Source organism: Aythya ferina (assembly GCF_964211825.1).
Source record: "Aythya ferina genome assembly, chromosome: 2".
Taxonomy (NCBI): Eukaryota; Metazoa; Chordata; class Aves; order Anseriformes; family Anatidae; genus Aythya; species Aythya ferina.
This window is the reverse complement of record NC_140297.1, coordinates 27,154,314-27,180,599: the sequence shown is the minus strand read 5'-3', so window position 1 is coordinate 27,180,599 and position 26,286 is coordinate 27,154,314. Positions and strand designations below refer to the sequence as shown.

General features: G+C 40.6%; 1 protein-coding gene and 1 long non-coding RNA gene across 6 annotated transcripts; both read right to left on the bottom strand.

Annotated features, from left to right (window-relative positions):
- Positions 1-10,737: 10,737 nt before the first annotated feature.
- On the bottom strand, positions 10,738-11,507 carry LOC311430951. Its single transcript, XR_014689140.1, has 3 exons — positions 11,446-11,507; positions 11,052-11,117; positions 10,738-10,823 (listed from the first exon to the last, which is right to left on the bottom strand). It is a non-coding gene; the product is annotated as an uncharacterized lncRNA (long non-coding RNA).
- Positions 11,508-12,570: 1,063 nt separating this feature from the next.
- Positions 12,571-26,224, bottom strand: C1GALT1 (core 1 synthase, glycoprotein-N-acetylgalactosamine 3-beta-galactosyltransferase 1). 5 transcript variants are annotated; one of them, XM_084507911.1, is made up of 6 exons: positions 25,239-26,001; positions 23,351-23,454; positions 22,441-22,542; positions 20,406-20,645; positions 18,120-18,787; positions 12,571-16,713 (listed from the first exon to the last, which is right to left on the bottom strand). In XM_084507911.1, exons 3-6 carry the CDS (start codon positions 22,466-22,468, stop codon positions 16,504-16,506), a joined length of 1,146 nt encoding a protein of 381 aa, XP_084364037.1. In that variant the 5' UTR covers positions 22,469-22,542; positions 23,351-23,454; positions 25,239-26,001; the 3' UTR covers positions 12,571-16,503. The 5 variants fall into 5 exon arrangements, with proteins under 5 accessions (XP_084364037.1, XP_084364041.1, XP_084364038.1 ...); XM_084507915.1 differs by lacking the exon at positions 22,441-22,542; XM_084507912.1 differs by lacking the exons at positions 22,441-22,542; positions 23,351-23,454; positions 25,239-26,001 and adding an exon at positions 26,112-26,224.
- Between the last annotated feature and the right edge of the window lie 62 nt (positions 26,225-26,286).

Below are 26,286 nucleotides of genomic sequence, written 5' to 3'. Positions count from 1 at the left end.
TAAATCAGAAGAATAAATATCTTCAAAGTATATTATAAATGATCTGGATCTTTTCTTGTGATAAATAATATTAGCTATGTATAGAGCTGGAAATAACCAAAGGGTCAAATAAAAGGTTTCAAGCAAATAAACTGCCTACTCATGGTGCAAAAAGATCATGGGAAGAATCAAGCTACTGCTCTGTAAAAAAGCCTGTGCTATCATACAAAAATATCTATGCACTGGAGACCTTTAATAGTGAACAGATGTGCAAATATAGTCAGCAAGAGAGGAATAAACACAAAGTCTAGGGGAACAGAAGAGCAAGAGGGATAGATCACAGTATTGTTTGCAGTTTTGCTGGAAATGGTACATTCAAAACTTAAAAAATACTAATACATAACATTAATATACTGTCAAACTTTGAAGATGTATTGAGAGACTTTTTTCTAGGCTAGGTCTCAAATCCAGTATTTGTCTTTTATTTCAGTTAGATCACGAAGACAATGTAAGAAATCCTAAAACAAAGAGACAGTGACAATCCTTTTAAGAACAAGATTAGCACAAAATATGACCTTCATGAGAAAAAAAAAAAAAAAAAAAAAAGTCATCTGAAGGGAAAAAAAGACACATGTCCCCATCCCAAAAAGACCCTCACCCCAAAGTAGCCTGGAGTCAGGAAGTCAGTATAATATCCTACACTTCATTAGGAATAACTTGTTACATTGATATAGGCAAGCAAGTTATTGAAGTTGGAGACAGAGAGAGATTTAGATAACCAGAGAAACAAATAGGTCCCTATATATTTATATATAGGAATTGAGATATGTATCCAGATGAGTATACAGAGAAGAGAACTTTCCATCCAGAAAAGATGAACATTTTGTGTAGTTAAATTCTACCGTAGCTTACCATACACCTCCCAGAAATATTTTAGGACTAGCTGCTCCTGAAAAACAAAAACAAAAACAAAAAACACCCTACAGTGGCAACGTCCATTTGAATTTATAGAATCACACTGTCATTAAGGTAGGAAGAGACCTTCAAGATTGTCTGGTCCAACCATCCCCCTACCACCGATGTCACCCACTGTAAACCATGTCCCTAAGAACCACCTCCAACTTTTCCTTGAACATACCCAGGGATGGTGACTCCAATACCACCCTGGGCAACCTGTCCCAGTGCCCGATTGCTCTTTCTGAGCAGAAATGTCTCCTCATTTCCTACCTGAACCTCCCCTGGTGCAACTTGAGGCCATTCTTCCCTCTAGTCCTGTCACTAGTTACCTGTGAGAAGAGGCCAACCCCCAGCTCCCCACACCTTCAGGCAGTTGCAGAGAGCAATGAGGTCTCCCCTGAGCCTCCTCTTCCCCAGACTAACAAACCCAGCTCCCTTAGCTGCTCCTCACAGGACTTGTGCTCCAGGCCCTTCACCAGCTTCGTAAACCTTCTTTGCACACGCTACAGGGCTAAACTAAAGTTTAAAACCATTCTCCCTTGTCCTGTCATCATCTGGTTATGTGAAGAGTCACTTTCCATCTTTTTTTTTTTTTTTTTATAAGCCCCCTTTAAGTATTGAAAGGCAACAATGAGGGTTTTCTTGAACACAATGAAGTTTCGTTGAACTTCATCCCATTGGCCTCAGCTCAGTTGAAAAACTCCATGCCTAAATACAGATAGTGATAACTGGACCTCCTGTTGTTTGGACCAAGATTATCCAAAAGTAAGCAAGAAGCTGTCTCATCATTACTTGGACAAAGACCAAATTTGCCCTCTTTTAACAGGAGGATCTTCTTAGGGTGGTTTTTGTATGTTCATTTAAATACAGTAAGCTGTCACTGCTTACTGGGGGGAAAAAAATAAAATGAAGTACCCCCCCAACCATTAATTCCTTCAAGCCACTAAAGAGAGTCCCCATGGCTCCACTGAACTTCACCCAGCAGACTTTTTCTCCATATCACACCCCAAAACTATGCACACTGAGGAGTGATGATCTCAAAGGATTGTTTCTTCCTCTGCAAGCCATGACTCCTCAGGTAAAAAAAGCAGAAACAAAGGTTATAAAGGTTTATTATTATTGTTAATATTATTATTATTAATAATAATAATAATATTAACAATAATAATAATTATATGCTGCTTAAGTCAGATTAGCCTGAAATAAATGTCCTTTACCTGCCCCTTCACCCAGCTGCACATCCTCCAGGTTGTTTGGGATCAGTAGACCAGGAGAGGGCACTCTTTGCCAAATGCCCACTGATTATTCCCGAGTTGTGAATACTCTAGAACATCATTACTAGTTGAAAGTATTACTTTTTCCATTGGGAAACAAACAAAAAGTTTATTAACATTATAGGTAAATTTTAAAGCAAGAAGAGTTTAATCATGACATCTTTAAATCTTGTTAAAGACCATGCCCAATGCTATAAGCCCTAACAGCTAAAAATGGTTGAGAATAACACTTTTTTTTTTCACCCCGTGTATAACTGATCATTGTAATCTGAATTCTATTTCAGACATCTGTGCTTGTAACCATGGAAAAAGGCTCAGAAAAGAAAATTCATTAAAAGAAAATAGCAACCTATCTACTCACAGTAGAGCAGCAGCAGCTTTTTACTCTGAGCAACTCTGCAATTCTCTTGCTAACCACCATCAAAATGAATTCGTCTCTGCCTTAATCCAGTTTAGTTGCTGCCTGTCCCCAGGGCCCATTCAAAGTGGTTAATAACCTTGTCTGTTTACTGAGTGTCCTGCTGCACTCCTCAGTTTCTCCCACATCTTCAAATTTCCTCTGCGTTACTCTAAATTGACTAAACATAGGCAGCGTTCCTTGAACTGCAGTTTTGAGCAGGAAAATGATTACCACGTTTCCTCGTCTGGACGTGGCTGTAAAAAAAGCTCCAAACACCCACTTTTTTTTTTTCTTAACTTTATTTTATATTATTTTTAATTTTGTTTCTGACAGGAAACTTTTATGAACAGTATAGATTTAGGGCAGCATTCCTGCACTTTTCCTCCTTAGCATCTTTTTTAGCTGTCTCAGTGCCAACTGTACAAGCAGCACACCCTCCTCAGAGTTTGCAGAAACGCCCAGCACACAGTTCAAATCAAGTTCCCTCAGATGACAAGTACAGCCATACACAGAAATGTCCTCATGTACACGTGGCTCCATTTGGTAAACACATCCTAAAACTGCATTGACTTTTTTTTTCAGCTCTGCATACAACATATAACCAGCTCCTGTTATAGACTGCCCCAAACCATCATGGTTATGACAGAATTATAATTTCCCCTTCTGTCCCTCAGCTAACCTGTCTGCACAGGGAGCTGTAATTAGGTTTAGCACTGAGAGGTACAAGGACTAAAAATGAACCCATGAACATGGTTCTTTTCAACAAAGCACATGCTAAAATAAAGATCACGAGAACCTCACTATCTTCTCAGAAACTTCTGCTCCAAAAAATAAAAATAGTAAGAGCTATGGACTAAATTTACTTTGTTGTTTCTTGCATTACCTACTGCTGTTTGCTTTCATAGGATGATTCTTTTTACATTATTGGTAGCCTTTTGCAGAAGAATAGGCAAAAAAATATATATATATATATGTATGTATATACATATATTATTTAAAAAAAAAAAGGTAAAGTGATCAGACCTAGTTTTTTCTCTATTTGAGATATTTGGATAGCAAATTATAAACAGAACTACTAGCAAAGCATTGGGAAACTTGGCCCCTCACTTGATAAAATTGTCTGCTAAGCATTTCTGTCACTAACATGGAACCGTTTTGAAAAAGCATAGAAACACTGAAAAATTAGATTATCTGGTTCAGTTTATGTTAGATATGCTTTTCATGTGCAAATTGAGGGAGGAAGAAGCATTGGGAGAAGTGAGCATTGCATGAGCAGCAGCATGCAATGATTTGCAATGATCAATATCTTTAATTTCCTCTTTTAATACATAGCATAGAGAAGTGACATGACAAGATGCAGGTCAGTCTTAAAAGAAGGCTTTCTATTTAACTGTTTATTACCATCTCTAAAACAACATGGATATAGCAGCCAAGCAATCTGGCCAAAAAAAAAAAAAAAGCCAAACAGAAAATTTGTCTTAATTCTTACAGAGAATAGCAAAGGAATAAAAAATGGCATCTACAATAGAAAGATATAATACATGCTTGCTTTAAGTTCCTGAAAAGGCCATTAGCCTATAGCTACACAATGAATTCTCAGAAGAAAAAAAAAAATATTAAAAAATGTGTGTTTGCAGAGAAGTAATGAGTGCTGGAAAATAGTTTCAGTTTGAAAAAAGAATACTTAAATGTCAAATCATAAACTCAACAAGTCAAATCACTCAGAATAACCCCAAAATTTGTCAAAGACCCAACCCGTATTCTTGAGCAAGAATCAATTCATTGTGTTCCATAATCATGTGTAGCTGTTATCATTTACAGACCATAACATTTTTTCATAAGATTCAAATAAAGGAATAAAATACGTCCCCAAATGATCAAGAGGTGAATCTGAGATTAAACAGAAAAAAAAAAAAAAAGAAAAAAAAAAGGAAAAAAAAAAAAAAGAGAAATATAAGTTATATCAATAATAGTAGGTTATTACTTGAGGTACCCTTCAATATAAATGTCTTTACTTCCAGGAGTTTTATCACTTCTTTTAGGAGGGAGGGAATCAGGTCTAAGTTTCATGGACACATGAAACCAAAATTTTGAGCCAAGTTCTGTTTAAACCCATTTTGTGTTTTTTGTTTGTTTGTATTGTTGTTATTGTTGTTGTTTTTTCTTCCTAACAAGGAATATGTAGAAATTCAGCCAAAGGGATAAGGCACTAAACTGGGATCCATGAAGACTTTTGTTTTGGTTTTCTAACAGTATGTAATGCCTATTTGAGAGCAATTTCTAAGAATAAAGGAAGAACACTGACCCATTGTCTCACAGTCTCTGCTTCCCACAACTGTAACCTTCCTATGTGCGGACAGGGAGAGGGAGAAGGGCCACATTTATGTTTTATTGGCATGGCCAAAGGGATTTCTCCAGCATTTGGCATACATTTATTTGACCGTGAGACACAAACAAAACAATCTGTTAGTGTAAAAATAACAAGAGATAAGAGTTTTGACAAGAATAAATAGGTGAGTAAACCTGCAGAATAAACCCATTTTGGAATAGCTATAAGGTTGCTGCAAACACAGCTAATAATCTCTCATCCAAATCTCAGCGAAGGGGAGGAAAAGCTGCTTTTCCATTAACTTTATTGCCCCTGGGCTCTGACTCCCTGGCAGAATGAAAACCATTTGCACACAAAAACAACTTTTAAATTATCCAGCAAAAGTTCCCTTAAATAAGTTAAAGCTCACTTTGGTAACTCAGGGTAACACGAAGCAGGAGGCTGTACTGGTTCCCAAACTGAGCATTACAGAATTTTTCACATCAGGGAAAAGAAATCCCAGCACCTTACGTGATGCAGCCCAGGGCCCCAACAACCATAGCTTTATCCTGTAGTGCCACCAGGAGGAAAACAACAAAATAAAGCAATCACAGCAACATCTCAAGAGGTTTTTGCAAAATCAGATTGGAGTAACAACTCCCAGAACAACTGGCTCAGCAGTAGCTGGTTGAGGACTTCTGGTTTGCCTCATAACTCATCCCACAAAATTACATTCACTTCTCACCACTGTAGCTACTCCATATTCCTCAGTCTAATTTATAACTTTACAAATTTATAAATTGTCTCATGACTGATGTTTAAACTGGGTATTGTGTAAGTAGGAGGCGAAGCCAGATACTGAGTACTGCAGGGACAAATGTTCTAGGGTATTTCTGCCGAAGCAGGAACACAGCTATAAAAAGGGTGTTTAAGCACCATATCACTGTTATAAAGCCAATGAGCAACACTTCCCATAATCACACAATGAAAAGGAGAGAAATTATTAACTGCAGATATTATAAATGGTTAACTGCAGATATCAATTTCTCCTTGCAGCACGCGACTTTATCTGTGACCATGCCACGACCTGCTGCATCTAACAAATTTCAGGCAACTAAGGTCAAGCCTAGGAGCACCTTCTGGAAACCCAAGCACCAGGGAAACCTGGGCTCAGCATAACAGCAGCATCAGTGAATGAGAGTCCCCGGTCCCAGGCTGTCTCCAACACAAAGCTGGGTGGAGAACTGGCTGTGCAGGAAATGAAGGCGTTGCACAGGAACAGCTTTTTCTCACCGGGGTGATCTGAGGGTAAGGGCTCAGGAGCCCGTAAGGAGCTCAGGAGCTTAAGGAGCTCAGAAGGAAGTGTGCAGAGAGGTGAAGGAGGATGATGGCAGGATTAGATTTTGATCTCTGCTTTTGGTACATCAGTGTGCCAAGAATGACCCCTTCCTGGATACAACGTGGGACAGAAGCTGAACAACCTTCCTTCCTCCCCATTCAGGTCGAACGAGCAACGCCCCAAAATATCCATTCTCTAGAGCTTTCCAATGTTACAGCCCCAGGAACCAGGCTTCACTCCAGGAACATCATTTCATTAAATTCCTCCCCCATCTTTTTCCCTTTTATGCATCTTACACTGTTTTTTTTTGTTTGTTTGTTTGTTTGTTTGTTTTTTACCTTCTTATTCTGTAATGAGATCCCTTTTCTGCTTTCCAAAGAACAGTGGCTATTAGTCAAGCAGCAGCAATGGGAAGGGGCAGCATTAACACCAGATCTAGAAGTTATTTGTGGTATAAAAATAAGCCCAACCATCATATCAGGATCATTAGGTGTATGCAGATATGTAGGTGTACGTAGAGCTTTCACTGTCCCCGTACATGGCAGCAGCACACTGTGGTCTCCATCCCCACCTGTCCTCAGGTGCTCTCCTCAGAACAGGTTACTCCACGGTGTGGCAAGCCCTAGTTTGGACATTTTCCTTCATGGATCTTTGAGTAAAGTTTTTGGATACTGCCTGTGTTTCTTTAACTGTGCTTTCTTTAACCAGTTTGCTTCCTCCCTCTAACAAGGAACAGATGTATTTCTGAAACAGTAATGGCATGCTAAATATCAGCATAATGCTGAGCTGAACATCAAGGGACTGCGTTTTCTACCTTGTTGCATTTGTTTCCTGTTCTTTATGTACTCACTTTTTAAGAATTACAAAAAGTAATTCTTAAAGATTGGCACAGGTGCTGCAGGCAGCAAGCCTGTGTGACACTTCATTACGTTCATGCATGAAAAAAATGTCTTGGATTATGTTCTCACCTTGTCCTTAATTGTTTTTATGGGGATTTCAATAGCAGCTGCCTGCTGATTGTCAGATACTAGCAGCCTTTGTTACACAAAAGACCTGTGTCATTACCAGGGATAACCTGCTAGCTCTGTATACCAAGGAAATGTGATCTCAGTTCAGCAGTCAATAGGCACAATTACTGAACAGGAAGACAGAGAGAGGATCTTACACCCGTAAAAGTAACTGTGTGCTAACCAGGATACAACACCGAAAGGAGGAAGGCAAACAACCTACAGTTAGTCACTTACATCACGCTGTATAAATGTCACAAACGACACAGAAGGGAACAGTCCCTTCCCCACCTGATGGAAATAATATGCTTTACCATTGAGATAAAACAGCCATCTAACTACCCTTATAGTGAAATGGGTCGTGAAAGTCAGACTTCGTGTTGTGTTAGTCAAAAAGATGTACAGAATTCCTGCCTTGGTATCTCCTTTCCTCTGGAAAGAAAGGGGGTAAGTGAAAAGCAGGATGGGATCACAGGAATGATGAGGTGGGCAGGTTGCAGCCCACAGAGGTCCAGCAGGGTCTCTGCAGGCTGTGGATGGAGCTGGCTACAAAGCTGGGACCAGCAGGACCCAGAGGAGTTCAGGAGAAAACATGCAGCTGCCAAAACATGTCCCTGCAAAGCTGACAAAACATTTTAGGGTTGTAGGAGATAACTCAGGTAGGAAGGGACCACAGAAGTCATCCGGTCCATCCAGAAGTCCCTCTCAAAAGAGTCAGCTGCATGCTTGAACCAGATCATTCAAGCCTCTACACTCCAGCAGACAGGCAAATACCCCACAAAAGTGAGCCTCATCCCCCAAAACCTGACCATCTTGAACAGCTCAAAACTCTTCAGGAGTGTCAGGGCATTTTGGGTGGAAAAGCCTGGGCTGTTATTAAATGGAGAATGTGCTGCCAGACAGCAGGGAGTACAAAGCTTTCCAGCTGTACATGGAAACCCCGTCATTAAGGCGTTCCCCTGAGGAAATGCTCCAGCTGAAACAGATGTGGGAATTCAGAGACCCAGGCAGTCAGGCATAATGCAAAAAGTGCAAAATCAAAAGTTTCTGTCCTCTCTTCAGTCCTGTTAGAATTCCTCTACTGCTACTACCGACTGATATATTAGCAGGGGACATCCACTTTACTTGTACTAGTATTTTCTTTCCTTACGCCCATCTTGGAGATACCTTTACAGTACACAATTACACATTTAGAAATAAAAAATGCTAGGTGGTTCAGCTAAAAAAAAAAAAAAAAAAAAAAGCATGTAATTAACTTTTGCTTAACTGCAAAATCCCACAGGAGCAACCAACATTTTTGGTTCATTTACATGTTGCAAGATCTTTCTCACTTGGGACCAGACTTAGCACACGAACATATTTAGCTAAAAGGACCACACCTTCTTTTTTTCCACATGCTGCTAAACATTTGTAACAGTTTCCTTATTTTACAATGATGTCAGGAGTAAAATTCCTGGGTGCTATGAGAGTAGCTCATGGTCTCTTCACTTCTTTAAGACTGACGAGCGTCTTATGGACTCACACTGAGTATCCAGCACAACTGCTTGCCACCAGTACACATGGATCTTCTAAAAAGCATTGCTGAAAATACCTGTGAAATCCAGACCAAGATTCAAATGCTGGAGGGTTGATCAGTACAGCAAAGACCAGCACAAACCAGAAAGCCACCAGTTTTTCAGTCAACATTGCTGAAAGCTCTTTGAACAAGCACTGGCCAGACTGTGGACTGGCATAACTGCATTTACAACTGGGTTTTTCTAAAGATGAAATACAAAAAGGTCTGCCAGATCTTCAGCACAATCTCCTGGAGAAAGTACTAGTAATTGTACAATGCAGTAATAGGACTGAAATGCTATCATTGTAATGATGGTTTGAAAACATGAAAACATTTCTTCCACTGGAATTGGCTTGAATTTGTGAACATTCAAATCTAAGTTTGGTAAGGCAACTTCTACATTTAAAGATTGTGAATGTCTACATTTAAAGACTGTGAAACTTACCTAGAATGGAATATGGCCAGTGCACTTTAGTAATATTTACTTTAAGTAATCTGAACACGGTGCTTGAAATGCAGTTTTTGATGCTGATAAAGCCCATAAAACCCAAGCTAGCTGGTATGGAATTGTTTTAAAATCAGGATGCTCTCAATTAGTTCGACAACCAATGTTCTAATCTGTGTAAACAGACTCTACTTATTCTCCACTAATATTGACCAACAGGAACAATGACTTCATTGTTCACATTGAACTTCCGCCAGCTGCTAAACAGGAGAGGTTTACCTTTCTAAATATTTGAAATTTGATTTCAAATACGATTACCCTTCCTGTCCTTGAAACACCAGTAGATTTGGTTCCAAGAGAGTCTACAGTGGAGTTTGTGAAACTTGCCATTTCGGATGGGAAACACTTGAGCTGCTGGTGAAGTACTGTTCTGTGCTGGGAAGATTTCAGAGCCTCAGGTGTGATCTTCCTATGATTTATGCTTAATCCCTGCAGGCTGCTCACCTGGGCTACAAATCTAGGAAGGATACGGACTCAAGTTTACAGCCACCTCCTCTACTTGGGATAGATGAGCCAGAGAACAGATGTTCAACAGTGTTGTTGTACTCCCAAATTTAGTAGAACTGCGAGTTTGGAGAAAAAAACATACATAAAAAAATATACAGACATCTATTTGTTTTGATTTCTACCAAGTACTCAGCATTTGGCCCCAAGTTAATTTTTATCATTAATCTTACACTACAACCCTTAACAGCCTAACGTTGCTGTGATTGCTAGATAAGAATTCAAGTGTGACAATGAAACAAAAAAATCATTGTTTAAATTCTTAAAGGTGCAGGGTACTAACACACATCAATTTCTAAGTCCTTCTAATCAATTCTGAGATGAGGAAGAGTCGAGACCTTGACCACCTAGGAGCAAGGAGGACCTAGAGCTGTTGGGAACATTGAAACCACAGGGTGGAACAGGACAAAAGCAGCAGATTGATCCAGTTCTTCAGGGGGGTGAAGTTGCTGACAAAGCTTCTCCCCTTTCAGCTCACGAGGATTTTATCCTAGAAGTAGAAAGAAATCGAAAGAGGGCAAGGTGTTGCTGGCAGCCAAAATAGAAATTCAGAAAAATAAACCAGCCTTGTTGACTTTGAGATGTCAAAGTGATGTGTTCACACAGGCTGCAGATTGGTTTTGTAAACCTGAAGAGCTATATCCTGCAAACTTATCTACCTACTCACGCAAAACTTTAGTTTAAATGACAGGAAATAAGCAAGCTGTTCACAACTTGCTTTTTAACAAACATTCCTGAGAAACTCACAACTCCATCACTTCAGATCTTCTTAATTTGTAACTTTTAATTTGACTCTTGCTGCAGTAGTGACCCATTTAGACAGGGCGATTTCAAAATGTTTGGTAAATTACTAACTTCACCGATGACAGTGTAACGTTTTACAGACAGACCTGAAGTGAACCGCAGACACCTGAAGTGTGAAAATGACAACAACCCATCCACCAGCATGCGCTCCTCAAACGGCACTTCGGCACTTCGCAGAGCAGGAGCTGAAGCTATTCACAGGAGGAGAAAAAAAAAAAAAAAAAAAGTGAATCTTTTTAAAAGCCAAATCACACCTTCAAAGAAAGTAACACCTTGAGCATGCAAAAGAACTGCCGCTTTCTCATCCCAAAAGCTGCCTTACACATTGAAGTAGAAGCGGAGGCTGGAATATGAAGTTGGGGCCAGTACCACATAGCTTATAGAAAGGCATTTGGTGGAAAGGAAGGAAGGGCACATACCTCGTGGCTTGTAGTTTCACCACAAGAGTGAAGTGTTACATGTAAATGGGATGGGGCTGAGGTCATCTGGAAAGAAGAGTTAAAAGGAAAGTGCCTGGGTCACAGTGCAAAACCACATCTGAATTCCAGTGTTAACAACAGCGCACTTAGAAGTAATCTCTCCCTGCCACATGCCGCATTAAGGTGAAAAACTAGCAAAAAGGAGGAAAAAACATTTTGCAGTGAGTGCTGGAACGTGCAGGCCTATTTTCCATGCAGCTTACAACAACCTTCACAGTCCCTGGATATTTACTTAAATTTCTTTTTAACTCACGGTAGCACAGAGAAAAGAATGCCAGAAAACTCCCTTGAGCCAGTGAAGCTTTCTGTAAGTGGACTGGTTTTGAGAACTTACCTTCATTTAACGTTCTTTCACTCATATCTTTGCAACTTCTGGTAATCAAATCTGCAGTGTCTGTTACATATTAAAAAAAAAAAAAAAAAAAGGCAAAGCAAACCCAGTTACGAAACAGTTTTTCACTAGAGCAGTTTTTGTTCTGCCCCAGCAATGGCATCCTGCAATTTGCTGGATCTAGTTTCATCCTGACAGGTGAAAGTTACGGTAGCAGCAATAAGGGTGTAACGGGTACACGGAACTCCAGAGAGAAGCTTTTATCCTCTCTTCAACTGCCTGTTGTTTCTTAGCTAAAACGTGCCAGCTCTTGAGCACAGTCAAATTGGTTGTTTGACTTCCTGTACTTAGCAAGGACACACATAAAGATGCCTCCTATCTGCACACACGGAACTTTCCTTATTGCTGAACCTGACTCAGCACAGGTAGCAGAAAGTGAGGTTAGAAAACACATTTACATCTAAACAGTTTTCTTGCAGAAGAGGTTCAGTGAAAGAATAAATCCTTTAAAAAAGGCAGTGTTCCCTGTCAAATCTGGTTAATTTTGAACAGGGTTGCTCTATCTTTGAGGTACCAGCTACAGTCAAGCTCACTCAGGATGCTGTAACAACATGGAGACACTGAAAAGGAGCGAAACACAGTTACAACAGTCCGTGTATGTGAATCTAGCACTAGCACTTACAATTAATTTAATATTTGAAACAAAACTGTTTTCTACATAGCTTGCTATCTGTTAGTAATGTAACTATAACAACAGAAAACTTAGTAAGTGCAAGAAGCTTTTCAACTTTCCTGTATCCATCAAATGGCTGCAAGTTAGAGCACAGGAAATTCCGCACTGACATGCGAAAGAACTTCTTCACAGTGAGGGTGACGGAGCATGGGAACAGGCTGCCCAGGGAGGTTGTGGAGTCTCCTTCTCTGGAGACATTCAAGGCCTGTCTGGACGCCTACCTGGGCAGCCTGCTCTGAGGAACCTGCTTTGGCAGGGGGGGATTGGACCTGATGATCTTTCGAGATCCTTTCCAACCCCTACAGTTCTGTGATTCTGTGATTTTTCTTCATCAAAACTGTGCTGCTACACTACTAGTGTATGGGATGGGTAAATGAAGACAGACATGCACTGTGTATGAGATAACTTATTTTATTTATTCAATTCTCAACTTAATTTTGATGCTAAAATTTGGTCAAAGGCACTTTAAAGAAGGTATTTAAGAAACAAACCTTATGGTGATCAGTCCAGACAAGTCACCTATACCTGCCATTAAGGACACAACTACCTAGAACCGCAAAAGGAAACATTCACAGGTTTTAAGTGGAACATACTGTCCAGCAGCAATATCTTTTTTTTTTTTTAGAGGATTAACAACATTTCTGGAGTATTTTAAATACAGTATGGTAAAACAAAGCAAATTACACCTTTTGAGTTCCACAGACATTTTTTCTTGACAGAAAAAGGACAAAGCAGCCTTCCCAAGCAGACCCATATTGAGGGGTCTATTTTCATCCATGTGTGCACTGTTAGCATCAGTAGGAGGTACATCAGGGAAATAATCCACTTTTCTCTGTTGTACAAAGATAAAAAACCCTTCTCAGACAGCAAACTGCATGTAACAGGTCTATCAGCTACTTACTGAAAGGTACACTTCTGGAAATGTAACAGAGCAAATGGCAACATGTGAACAAAAAGTGATTGTAGTATCTACCCACAACAAAGCAAACCAAAGCGGTCTAAAAGGCAAAATGCATCAGCAAAGATCTTCCACAAAACAAGAGACTGTGTCTAATCTCTTATATAAGACCAATAGAAATTGCAAAACTGAACTGGGAGTGAAGATTAAAATTGGTCTTTTTCTGCAAGCCAAGATTACCTCTGTCCTTCAGCTAGGGACTTTGATCAGAAGGCAGCTACTTTGCCTTCTTGTTCCTTCTGATCTAAAACTGACTTAACACAAGGTAAAAATGGTGCTGTTACACTAAGTGACATCCCACATCCAAGCACAAGCAACTGCTTAAGAAAACCCTGCTGCTCTGTAATTTCAAGAAAACTCATTCAAAATTTTTGAGATGAGACATTTTAAATCACTACTATGGTGATGGAAGCTTTTAGGTTTTATAAAGTGAAGAAATCTCAGAGAAAGTGAGCACAGTAATCTGAATAGCCTGAAAGAGCCTGTTCCTGTGCTTCAGAATGGGGACCCCACCTGTAACGTAGCCTCCTTGGGCTGCTGAAATACTCAAACTCATTAAATATTTTGTCAAAGCACGAAGCCCTGAGAGTGAAATAATAAACTACTAATAGTTGTGTAATATTGTATGTGAAAATTAAGCTGCTCACATTCCGATCTTCCCTCCCTAAGCTTTTGAAGAGTGAGATGCAAACCAATTGTTCTGGGAGGTATCAGCTCATGGTTACAACCATACAATTCAACAAAGAGCCCTCTGTGAGAACCACAGAATGAAAAAATCAATACTTTTTTCCAGCCTGTCTGGATATTGAAAGGAAAAAATAAATACTGTGCAGTGCTGCCAAAAAGGCAAAGAAAATCATTTCAGAGGCCCAAGAGCAAGGACACTTTAAAACAGAGCAAGAACAAACATTTGAAGAGCAGGCGACTCTTGCTCCTCCAGATAGGGTGCTGGCTTATCACAAGGTTGGATGTTCTTTGCCTCGTTCCCTAAAGAGATGCAACTTGCACATACACGCTGCTTGCTTGTTCCTCTATTTCCTCGTTCCCTGTAGGGTGCTGCATGTTTCTTGGAGGGACACTCCTGCCCTGCCCTGCTAAACCCACAAGACAGTTGGGTAGCAGACAAGTATTACAACTGCTGCTGAGGAAAGGCAGAGAGATTAAAGTTGGGATATTGATTACGTTTTATGGTTTCCTTACATATTGCAGAATCTTTTAATTGCAGCTTTGAACAATGCCACTGGATTTATCAATAGCATATGGATTTCACAATATTATTGTTTTGTGTTGCACATGGGATAAACATTTAGCTCACAGAAGGAAGCATCTATCTAAAATAAAGTATCGTACATTCTCCTCTGGACAAGTGTCCCTCTGACTACAGCTAACTGGAGACTTTTTCCTTTTTCTAAACAAATATATTTATAATTTTCTACATAAGTCAGTTAACTTAAAATAAAGCTCTTGTCTCTTTCAGTATTTCAGAGAGGATCTTTCTCACGATCAACAGATTTAACCCAACAGGAACTATTCATTTAACTAATACTTTGTATATAAACCCAACCTGCATTCAGGCAGAGAAGTTGTACATAGCATTTCAATTCCTTAAGTTATTTCAGTAATTGCCATTATACTGCAGAGTAATGACCAGAAAGGAAGTCATGAACTTTACTGCTGGACCACAGAGAGAACCCCAATCTGTGTGCGAGAGCTATCTTTGGAAAAAAAAATTCCAGTACTTTATGGTAACGTCCTCTTCAAGGAACACCCTGAAGGACAGCAGCAGTCCCCAAGGCTGTCTGCTACCAGTATGTGCCCTCTCCAAAGCAATGACTGGAGGTAATCAGGTTATGTCCAAATTCATCAATATGATGAAGGTGAAAAATGATAAAAAAGAAAGAAATTTTGTCGACGTGTGGAATAAAGGCATGTCAAGCTTAACCCCATCCCCTGAACTTTGCTATCAATTGAATTTGATGAAGAGAAAGCCAGAAGGTTTGGGTACATAAAACACAGGCTTGGCCTTTGAAAATTCTTAAGTTATTAACACAATTTTGTCTCACACCAAGAAAGTGTTTTCAGTTAAGAGGCAGTTAAGAGGCAGAGATACTCATAAAGTAGTGGAGAGAGTTAATGCACTTTGAAAGATTCCTGCATTCAGGCTGGTGCACCTGAACAACTACATACTTCAGCTTCACAAGAGTGAAGCAGGGATCATGTAACACTTCGTTTGGAAAAATACAACAAGAAACAAATACAGAACAAATGTTAAGAATGGATGAAAAAAAGTTCAGAAAAGTGAAATTAAGTACTTTGGCCAAGCAGTCAAATCAGCTTTGCTGTAGTTTTAAAATAGGACTTGCTTGTATCTGCAGAATTTTAATGAATAAGATAATTTCACAAAGTAGAGTAATGTAAGAATCAGAGAGAGATGAAGTAATTCTAACACAGGATGAAACCAAATTATTATATGCCGTTGTAGCTCTGTTAAGATACTAACCTTTCTGATTTACAGAGGAGGTATGAAGGAGGAGAGACTTTTGTAAGACAAAGCATCTAGCTTATCTTATGAAGTTCTCAGATGAGTCATCCATTCTACCAGGTGGCAACTTGATTTAAAAACAAACAAAAAAAAGCCATGGCCAAGTATGCAAGCTCCTCACATCACCTCAGCAATCTGAATTGTAACTGCTCCTGGCTACTAGTAGTAATCCAACTTCATATTGTTTTGTAGAATAGAGACTTATAGTAAAAAAAAAAATTAATTCACAGCAGTGAATTTCATTTCTGAAATAATTCAGAAGTTATTCACTGAGGTGTGTCTCTGTCTATTCATATCGACTGGTCTGTCGTTAAGGCAAAGCAGATTTGAGGCTGTATTTTTACCCCTCTCCCTTCCTTGTAGGGCAAAATACCCAAAGTAATTTCTAAATATTAAGAACACAAGATAAATATTTCCATCACGAAATATTTGACTGTGCAATATCAGATTTCTAGTATTAGACCTCACCTAACAGAACATTTGGAAGGAAATAAAGAAACAAAGAAAAGAAATACTGTATGATTATCTTCGAACTTGTTCACTATGTTTTTAATACAAGTTCTTCCAGAGATTAATGTACCAGAACCACCTCCTATTTCACAGCTTTAGGGCCCCAAATCTTCATGAGTAGGGCTGCAAGATCATACTATCCCAAAGAGTCAGAGCCCACGCTGGACTCTGTTGTGCACAGACACTGGCTGGAAGTACTGCCAACGTGATTTTTGAAATAAGAATCCACGAATAATCCTAGTCCACAAGCTTCATGCAGGAGATGGGGAAGACCCTTTTTCTCTGTACTGGCTTCATTCAGTTTCCTTCAAAGTCCACTTAATTCTCAGAAATTGTTTGCTTTAGCTTTTGATTATCCTCTAGTGCTTCATTTTTGTTCTGCTCTTCTAGATTCTTTGCCGAATCAGGATTGTACCGATACAAATAGCCATACGGACGGAGATGATAAATCAAATATTCCAAATGATACATAGTCATGGAGTCAACATAGTGGAATGAAACGGCCAGGTCGGAGCAGCAGCCGGGACCCTAAAATGCAAAACAAGTCAAAATAATCAGGAAGAATTCCAGAGCATGCCCTGCATACTGTAGGAAGAATTCAAACACACACTTGACTTCATGGGAAGAAACTCACCATCATCATTCATGTATTTCAAAGCTTAATCCATTTTGCTTGCTTAATATTAATCAGACACATTTGCCAACTCATCTTTCCAAAAGCACAGTTGGACAAAATCTTTTGCCTCTGTAGCCATGCCAGTGAAGAAACCAGCTGCTCTCATAAATGTCAGAGGGTGTTCTTTCTTTTCCATATTTCACTTTTTATGTCAGTGTTTAAACAAAATTAAGCAGCATCAAGCAGGTATAAGTATATTGTATTTATAAATGAAACAATACACTTGCATTTATATATGACACAATACACGCTTGTTATCATGCTATCAGTTATCCAGAATAAAGGCCAAACGTGCTCACGTATACCTCTGTGTGCTCGAGCACTGCCTGGTTTGCCAGTATCTAACTTTCTACATAGAGGCAGCTGCTGTAATGAATCAGTTTGGAGGTATTATATTTATTTATTTAAATTTATTAATTTAATTGACATTACTAAGCATTTTGAAGAGCTAAAAGATGGCTGTTAACACATTTTTTTACAAATTGCTTTTGACTAGCTCTGATTCAGCTTTGAGACAATGTCTTTGATTCAGGTATTTTTTACACTTGGAAATTTCTTATCAACGCTAATCTTAGGGCAAAAAATCCTGTAACTGAGCATATGGCATACAAAGATATGCAAAAATCTAAATGAAAAATGACTATTCTTTTCCATGAAAACAGTTGAAAGTGAAAGTTCAAACGGTTGAGCTGAACAAATAAATACTCAAGTTGGAAACTTAATTTAAGCAAAGCCAGCCAAAATTAAAACTGTAAGATAAAATGAAGAAAAACACCCTGAAGGATGAGGAAGCATATAAAAACATAAGAAACAAATATTAGTTTTAACACACAGCTTGTAATGAACCTCACTGGACTCCCTTCTCATTGCACTCTGGTAGGTGGGTGGCTGGAAGAGAAGCTACTACATGGGACATGAAGGTACAAAACAGAGCGGTAACTTTGCAAGGAAGGCAGTGGTGATGACACCAGATAAACCTATTGGAAAGATTTAATCATTTCTTGTTGTCCACAGAACATAGGAAGACAGCAATAATAATTCCAGATTCATTACTTCTTCCAGGATCTTAAGTTCTTAGCATCAAGTTTTAGTTGATGACTACTGTGTTTAATGAGTCTGCTCAGAGGTATTTCTCAGGAAGTCACAACAAAATCTTCTTTTCTAGAATACATTTAGCTGCCATTAATATGCCAATACACACATCATACCATCATAAGATGAATTTCATAAAACAGTTGTCAGGTTCCTAAAGGCTTACCTCTACAGCAGGGTAATAATTGTAATTCCAGTACCAGAATGTTTTTGGTAGGTATCCTCTGATTAGGAGATGTTCTGGAACGAAGGGATGAAAGGTTTCCCTGCCATTTGTATCCCTAGAATCTCCTGCTTCTACATTGATGATCTCCATGCACTTTCCTAGTGCTAGGTCTTCAATAGAGGAACTGTGAGAGCATTTGTTTGTTTTAAATGCAGTAACAAATCTCTTCAGAGCTTCTTTGCTTAGAACATACCCTGCTCCTCCACTCATGTAGCCCTGTTTCACGTAAGGCTTAAACCTTCTTCCAAAGTATATCGGTTGTTCAGGACTGTATTTTGAAAGAAGCCATCTCAAATTGTCCAGTATAACATATGTATCATCATCTGCTTTCATGAACCAATCTGCAGCATCAAAATAATGGTCATACACGTATTGAAAAGCTTTAATAGTCTTCCAGTACAGTTGGTCCCTGCCTTCTTTGGTTTCTAGGCCCACAGCTGGGAAGTCTTTATTTTCCTCAGAGCTCATAAAAAGTATTTTATTACAACGTTGGGCCCAAGTGGCCTTAACATGCCTGGCTTTCTTTTCTAGATTTTGAGGTCCAGTCATGACCCAACAAAGTATTTTCACCTTCTGATACAGTCCATCTGCAACATTTTTATTCTCATCTAAAAAAAAAAAAAAAAAAAAAAAGAGGAAAATTTGAAAGCATTAGACTTCACTGAGTGGTAAAATAAATCCAAGAACAACGTCTCCCCAAACGTTCCATTCCTAAATCAGAAAAGACAGAGAAGAGGTCTTTGTTTCCAAATGAAATTAACTTCACATTTAGAAAAACAAAACTCCCCAAACCAAGAAATTAAAATTCTTCAAGCTACTTTGACATCGAAAGATAAATTTTGATTTGACATCAAAATGGGAATCTGTTTGAGAAAGTGTGACTTTAGAATGTCTTCATTTGTACACAAAAACTATCAGAAGCCATCCTTTTTATGGCACTGGAAAACGAATGACAATTTAAAAACTGAGTATTTTTACCATTCACAGTGAACATGACTGCAACAAAAAGGTCAAAAAACTTCTCAGCTTTGTTATGTAATTTTATGCTAACAAACAGAATCTAATAAATATTTCTAAAAAAGCAATGTGGTTTTGAAGGGAAAAAGCAGATGGTAAGCCAGAACAAAAGAACTTATCATAATATCATGATAAATCTTATTTATAAGATGTCAGAAGTAGTAAAATGGCATAGTATGAACCTTCTATTGCTGTGCTGAACAAAAGGTATGCAATATAATGTTTTCCATGGTGCCAAAGTGTTCATTTCCCTCAAAGAAACCTATCAACTGACACACACAGAGTGATGCTAACTCATAGAACAGAACGTTCCATGGAGAGGGAGATCTGCACCATAGGTCCTAAAATATTCCCGTATAACCTTTTCAAGGTTTTCTTTGCAACAGTTTTCTGTGATTACATGCAAAGCACTCACAAATTTATCTTACAGAGTTTGCAATTTAAATAACTTGAAATAACAAATTACTTACTAATGTCTTTGTTCAGCAAACGCATTATAGCGCAAGCATTTTTTCTAATCTGAACTGCCCCAGTTCAGATACTGCCCGCTTTTAGGATTTAGAATGAACTCATATAATGAGATGTGTCAAATGTAAAAGTATACCTGAAATATTAGATGGGTCTACCATCTTTAAAAAAAAAAAGTGTAAACAAATTTCTCTGGTTTTGACTGAGAACACCAATTTGTCTTTGGATTGCCACATAATCAGCCTAGTAAGGAGGGCCCAGTGACACATTGCTGCTTTTCTTCCTTCTTCTTTTTTTTTTTTCCCCTCTTTTTAGCTTCATCTGAGAGGTTAGATCATATGTTAGAAATGGTCCAAAATTACCTTCTAAAAGCTAAAAAGCAATTCAACCACATCTACAGCACTAGCAAATATATCTCCTTAATAAATCACATTTGATGTCAATGGTTCGTCTGAGAAGTTCCTACAGAGAAATTCTAAACTTCCTAAAGAAACTGCCAAGTCTGGACACAGTACTTGGACAAACAGGCTCCAAGGGGAAAGGGAAAAATCACTGCCGTGATGTAATTGAAGACAACCACCATTCAGCAGACCTTGGGAGATCAAAATTATTTAGGTGTAACCTGAACATTGGCAAGTGAAAGAAAATGACTCATACAAAATTTTGGCAGTGAAGAAAACAACATTTTGCAATACATGAAAAGGGAACACCCTATATCATTAGTCAGGTGTAACAAGATACCTTTGTGCTGTCCCGAGTCTGCATTGAAATTCATTTGTCCTTGCAACTGATCGTTATCTGTATCTGCTGCGTGTTGGCCATGTGGATCATTGTGAAGAATATGAGGTTGGATTTCAACCTTTTCTTCCAGTATCATGCTAAACAGAAGATAGCATAGGAAAAATCCTATTGCAGATCCAAAACTGAAGGTTAGAACGTTCATCAAGGACTTAGAAGAGGCCATTTCCTGAAGATAATGCACTGTCCAAAACAAATGAAAAATATATTAAGCCTAAAAGTTTAACACAGAACTCGAATCAAAAAAAATATGAAAAAATCAAGGACCAAATCTTTAAAAGTAGAAATCTTAACACTACCTCAGATCCAGCTCCCCGGGGCTTGCACGGAAGTTTAAGTACAAGAGCAATGCAAATATTTACATAAAACTGTACAGACTTATATCTAGTAAAAGGCCAGCTGTGTACTATGTAGCTTAGAATTGTAAAGGACAGTCAGAATACACAACGGAAAACATTCATTTACTTAATTATACTGGTACAATATTAATAAAAGAATGTACACATTTAAAGTGCAAGATCTTAATTATAAAAAGGTGGTTTACATTCACTTCTTTATTCTCTTGGTCTTCAGAAAATTGTGCTTAAAAAAAGTAATAGCTCAATCTTACAAAACTAAAAGATGATAATCAAAGGCAATCTACTTGTCAGGATCCCATGTCACCATGAGATGTACTTAAACCCGAGGAGTTAGTTTATTACAGGAATTCTTTCACAGATGTCAAATACAAGCAGATATTGAAGACTTATACAGCAAATCTACTCTCATCTCAAAGCAGGGCAGCTTTTCTTCCACTTTTAAAAGTGCTGAGGATAGATGTTCAGAAGAAAGAGTAGGACAACATCTGAATTTTCATGAAGAAACACTCTCTTTTGAAGGCATTTGGCAGAAGAGGCAAATGAGACATATCAGCCTTAAAGCCTCTTCTACACATTAAAAAAGTGTGTATTCCAGTCATGTAAACCTCCACTTCAGCCACACCCTTGTTTCTCAAAACCAAAAGGTCTTGGCTTAGCATTTTTATAAAATTAATCGCAGCCAACATCTATGCCTATGTAAAGTGTGCTTTACACATTCAAATCAATTTTGAATTTATAATATATTAAGCGCTTGCAGGCCAATTTCAGGCCATTAAGGCCTAAGGCCTTTTCATCTTTGGAAAGGGCTGAGATATTTTTTAATAGTCCATGACTAAGCTACAAAACCACAGGCAGTGAAATCCTCGCTGGAGTCAAGCCAGGACCTTACAAACGAGTTGATGGCGTTCCCTCCGCTAGCATCACTCTTAGCATCACCAACGGTGAACCCAACTGTGTTAGGTAGCAAGCCAAAAAAAGTTCGGGATTACACAGACCATCCGGATTAGCTTTAAAGAACTAGTGCTGTCTGCACAATCTGCTGCTCTCTGCAGATCAGCAAGGCGGGCAGGAGCAAGTGTTCAGACACTCCATGACAACATCCTTCAGCTCTGTGGTGACACTGACAGCGCTGCAGGAAAAACAACTGCAAGGAAGGAGAAGAATTACTAGTGTGGGAGAAGAATGGGGCCCTCCTACACAAGAACGAGGGAAGGAGATCTCAGAACGGGGTCCAGACTGCAAAGGTATGTCTGAGGCACACAGACATAAAAGGGAGAAACTATTTAGGGAACAGGAATGTTACTGTGCTCCCTGACACGTAGCGAACCAGGCTAATAGAGTACCATCTCCTAACATCTTTTAACCCGTGCAATTTAGGTTGTTCTGAATTCATCTCCAAGTTTCCTAATACCCAAAATGAGCACATATTAAAGTATAAAGGTGGGACACTGCTCAAAAAGTTGTTGCATCCCCTCCTTGTTAATATTAGAGCAGCAATTATATTTGATGTCCTGCTGTCTGCAATACATTCAATCTGCAGAAGTGTATCTCATTACTACCACTGAAAAGAAACAAGAGTAGAGAAAAGCACTGGGATGACCCCAGGCTCTACATCTTACACGGTCCCGGTGCTGCCAAGTCTTGCATCTGAGCAGAAGCAAAGGCCCAATGCACACAGCTGACTCCAAGCAAGGTGTCAATCTTTGCCAAACGCTGCTCTCCTGCTGAAAACCCCTGGTCAGAGACAAGCTGCAACCACCAACACAATTTATTTAGCCTGCACCCACTTCTCCTGCTGGCTACGAAGAGTCCATGGCAAAAAGACTGCCCCCAAGCCAGCCCCACAGCAAGAACCTGCTCTGAACACCAGCTCTCATCCCTCCCACCTCTCTCCTGATCAGAAAGCAGAGCAGGCAGAGAGCAGGTGTGCCTACTGCTAGGCTGGCATTTTCGGAGATCATCGGGTTGACTGCACGCGTATGCACCTAGATCATCTGAGAGGGGAGAAGCTGTAACATGTGGTAGGGCTTTCCTTCTGTGCTGCCACAAAAATGAAATGAAACTGGAAACACAACTTGAAGCACAAAAGAAAAATTAGGAAACTTAAAGGCTGTACCAAATTCACGTAATTACAGCTACAGGTCTTAAGGAACTCCAGTCCTTTAATATGAAAATGCATAGTATACAATTTTTAATCATATATTGTCATACATCACGTGTCTAGCTTTATTTCTGATGTCTTACATGCCACTAACTTGGAAAGAAGACACAAAGGCTTACACCATGTACACTCCAACCCTGCCCCCGCCACAATTTAAGGAACAGCCTGTATGCAGAAGCAGCCCATGACACTGAGAAGCATTCACTGTACTAAAAATATGTTTTGTCGTTGTTACTTATCTCACCTATCACCACAAAGGTCCCCTCAAAATTAGCAATACAGAAAGGGAGAGCATCAGGATAAAACAATGCCTCCTTCAGCATATTTTAAAGGGGGAAAAAAAACATCCATGGATGCACACAGCATACCTACAGCACTTTCTGGAAGTCCCCATTGTTCCACTTTGCAATCCCGTGTCTCTCTGCCATGCACTTTCGGTTATCTGCCCTAACAGCTGCTAAAATTACTGTTGCTTGGAGAAAGCAAAATAAAGTCATTTGAAATAACGACAGGTTATTAAATTATGGCGTTGTGTTAAATTAAAACTGCATTACATTCTTAAACAACAATGAAATAATTTAAAAAAAATAAGTGTATGGAAAATGTTAAAGCAGAAGAAAGTACATCCAGCCCATTCGGCAATCTGAAGCTTACTTGTGGTATTCCACAGGCAAGCAGGATTTCTGGGGCAAGAAGGGACAGATGCTGAAGCAGCCCTTCAGATTCCCTATGAAATGCCTCCAGTCACAGTTTCCAGTCTAAAAGAATCTGCTCCTCTGCCTACCAGTTTCATGTCACCAGACTGGACCATTACACCCATGAGTGCATATCCACATCTTCATAAGCTCCAACAGCAAGCAGGATGGCAATTTTTGGTTTTACTTTTTTTAATAGGATGTTGATATTTGATACAAGCAGAGTCCTTTAATTTGCCGGCAACGATAACTGACAGTTACAGCATTGGACTAAAACCAGAAAGTGTCTGAAAGGAAGGTCAATTCTTACGATGATAAGCACCCCCGTTCTGGCTCTGTGTTACCATTCTTCTCCACAACCAGATTTATTCAAGATTGAGAAATATAGAGAGGGAAAAGGAAAGTGCAAAACGTACCACAACACTAAAAGTTCCCCATTTTTATTCCTATTTCTATCTTCACTTCTATTGACTTCAACACCAGATCCCATTTAAAAAGAAAAAGAAAAAAAAAAAAACCTACAAAGCCTAAATTTGTGTTTAATCTGTGCTCCATTACTACACCGCGGCAGCTTAAACAAATCTATTTACACACCCGTGCAAGTAGCCTTATTTGCATTAGCCAGAATGACAAATGTTTTACAACTCTATTGCAACTTAACAGCCATTGCAGATTTCGCTCCAAATTTCAGTTTTGAGAGCCAAAGACTTTGGCGTCCTCAACGTACAGCGGAGGTCCTGTACGCACATTAGGTGTTGCTGGACCTGGCAGCCCAGTGTCACAGCCCGAGGTGCAGCCAGGGGCCGGGCAGGGGCTGCGTTTCCCTAGCTACACACACACCTGCACAGGGAGACTGCCCCAGCTAAACTGAGAGCTCGTGCAAACACAGATGGCACCAGTGGTCTGGCCTTGTGCCACCCAATCAAGTAGTCTCTGAAGTGGCCCCCAGATCTTACAGTCTCTCCAGAAGCTGGCCTGGACATCCTGATCTCTCCTGTTGTCCGCCCAAGGACCCTCTGATCTCACGAGTGCCGTGCCCACACTCACAGCTCGGTCCCTGGCTCCCCGGCCTCTCACTCTGCTGACCGTGCGCCAGCCCAGCCCGATGTTCTCCACCCACAGCACCACAATGGGCTCACGCATACCACGTGTGTGCACTCCAGACCCTCTGCTACCAGCACTGTGGACTTGTGCTCCCAGTCCACCACGGGTACTTAGACCATCTGACTCCAGACACGGAGGTCTTACAGGACCGACTGCTCCTGTTGCTGGAGCTCCAACCTCACTATGCACAGGTGAACACAGAATAAAGAGTCCTCCCATGCAGGAAAGCAGTTAGAAATGAAGCTTAATGAGAAAAGGGAACAGGCTGTGGTAATCTGGCACAGAGCATGGCCCTTTTATCCTCTTACCCATCTATTTGCTCATACTTATTCCCCTGCAAACCACCTGGTCACCTTCCTTTGGTCCCTATCCTACGCATCCTGTAAGTTCTATACAACCACAAGACGCTCTTCTGCATCCCATAACATGACCCCATACCTTGTAGGCAGTTACCCACCTCAACCCTGTAAGATGATCTAAAGACCCTTTCTGCTGACTTCTCTTGACATCTCACACCTGGAAGACAGGGTGCTGGCTCTCCTGTGACAGGGCAGGGAGCTTCCTGCCTAAATGATGTTAATGGTTCTTCCCTTCTTCACCGTTGTGCCTCTCTGCTCCTTTGTGTTCCTGGAGATGAGGCTTTTATCCCATCTTCTAAAATACTGTTCTCAGTCTGCTGGCTGTGCTGAGAAGGGTTAGGGTCCTTCCTTAGGGGGATTCGCAAGGAATAGGAATATATGACACTGGAGCTCACCCCCCAAAACCACCTTTCGTATTTTTAAGCCAACTCAGACCATAAAACCTTCTGGAGTTGTTTCAGAGGAAACGCATTCAACAGCGGATAATGAATCTGGGGTTTCGCAGTTCACAGCATGCAGCACAGAATGCAGATACTTCTGCACCTGTTTAATCCCAGCGCCGCCCCGCCATCGCTTTAGACTAAGATCCCGTAATTTCACCGTGACAAACACGAGTGGCAGACACACGCGGCCGGCTCTGCCTTGTACCCCTGGCTTGGCGGCGAGTGCTGGGGCCCAGCGCGCCGCAGCCGTGCCCTGAGGCTGCAGCGAGCAGCCAGCCGATCCGTGCCACCATGCCCCCGGCAGCCACACCGGGCACCACAACGCCCCGAGCCGAACCCCCGGCGGCACCGCTGGCTGCCCAGCGCCCAAGCAAGCAGCACCAAAGCCCTCCCCCAGCAGCCCTGCGTGCCAATACCGGCCGCCCCGCTCCAGGAAGTCCCCGGCAGCGGCACCGCGGGGCCGCCCGCCCCGCTCCGTCCCCCCCCGCCGCCCGCCGCCGCCCCCCGGCCCCGCTGCCGTCCCCTCACCTCACCGGCGGGGGCCCGGCTCGCCCTCAGCCGCTGGCCCCCGCAAGGCGCCGCGCTCCGCCGCCGCCCCCATGGCGCTGCCCCGCGCGTCACCCGGCCCGCCCCGGCCCTGCCCCTCCGCTGCGCTCCGCTCCGCCCCGGCCCGGCGGCTGCGGGCCCGGCCGCACTACCGGCC

Coding starts and splice junctions, on each gene's coding strand:
- C1GALT1 (XM_084507911.1), bottom strand. CDS start 22,468: ATGCAAGACTTGGCAGCACCGGGACCGT. Junction 20,646..22,440: donor CTTGGCAGCACCGGGACCGT/GTAAGATGTAGA, acceptor TGTTTTGGACAG/TGCATTATCTTCAGGAAATG. Junction 18,788..20,405: donor AGACTCGGGACAGCACAAAG/GTATCTTGTTAC, acceptor TTTTTTTTTTAG/ATGAGAATAAAAATGTTGCA.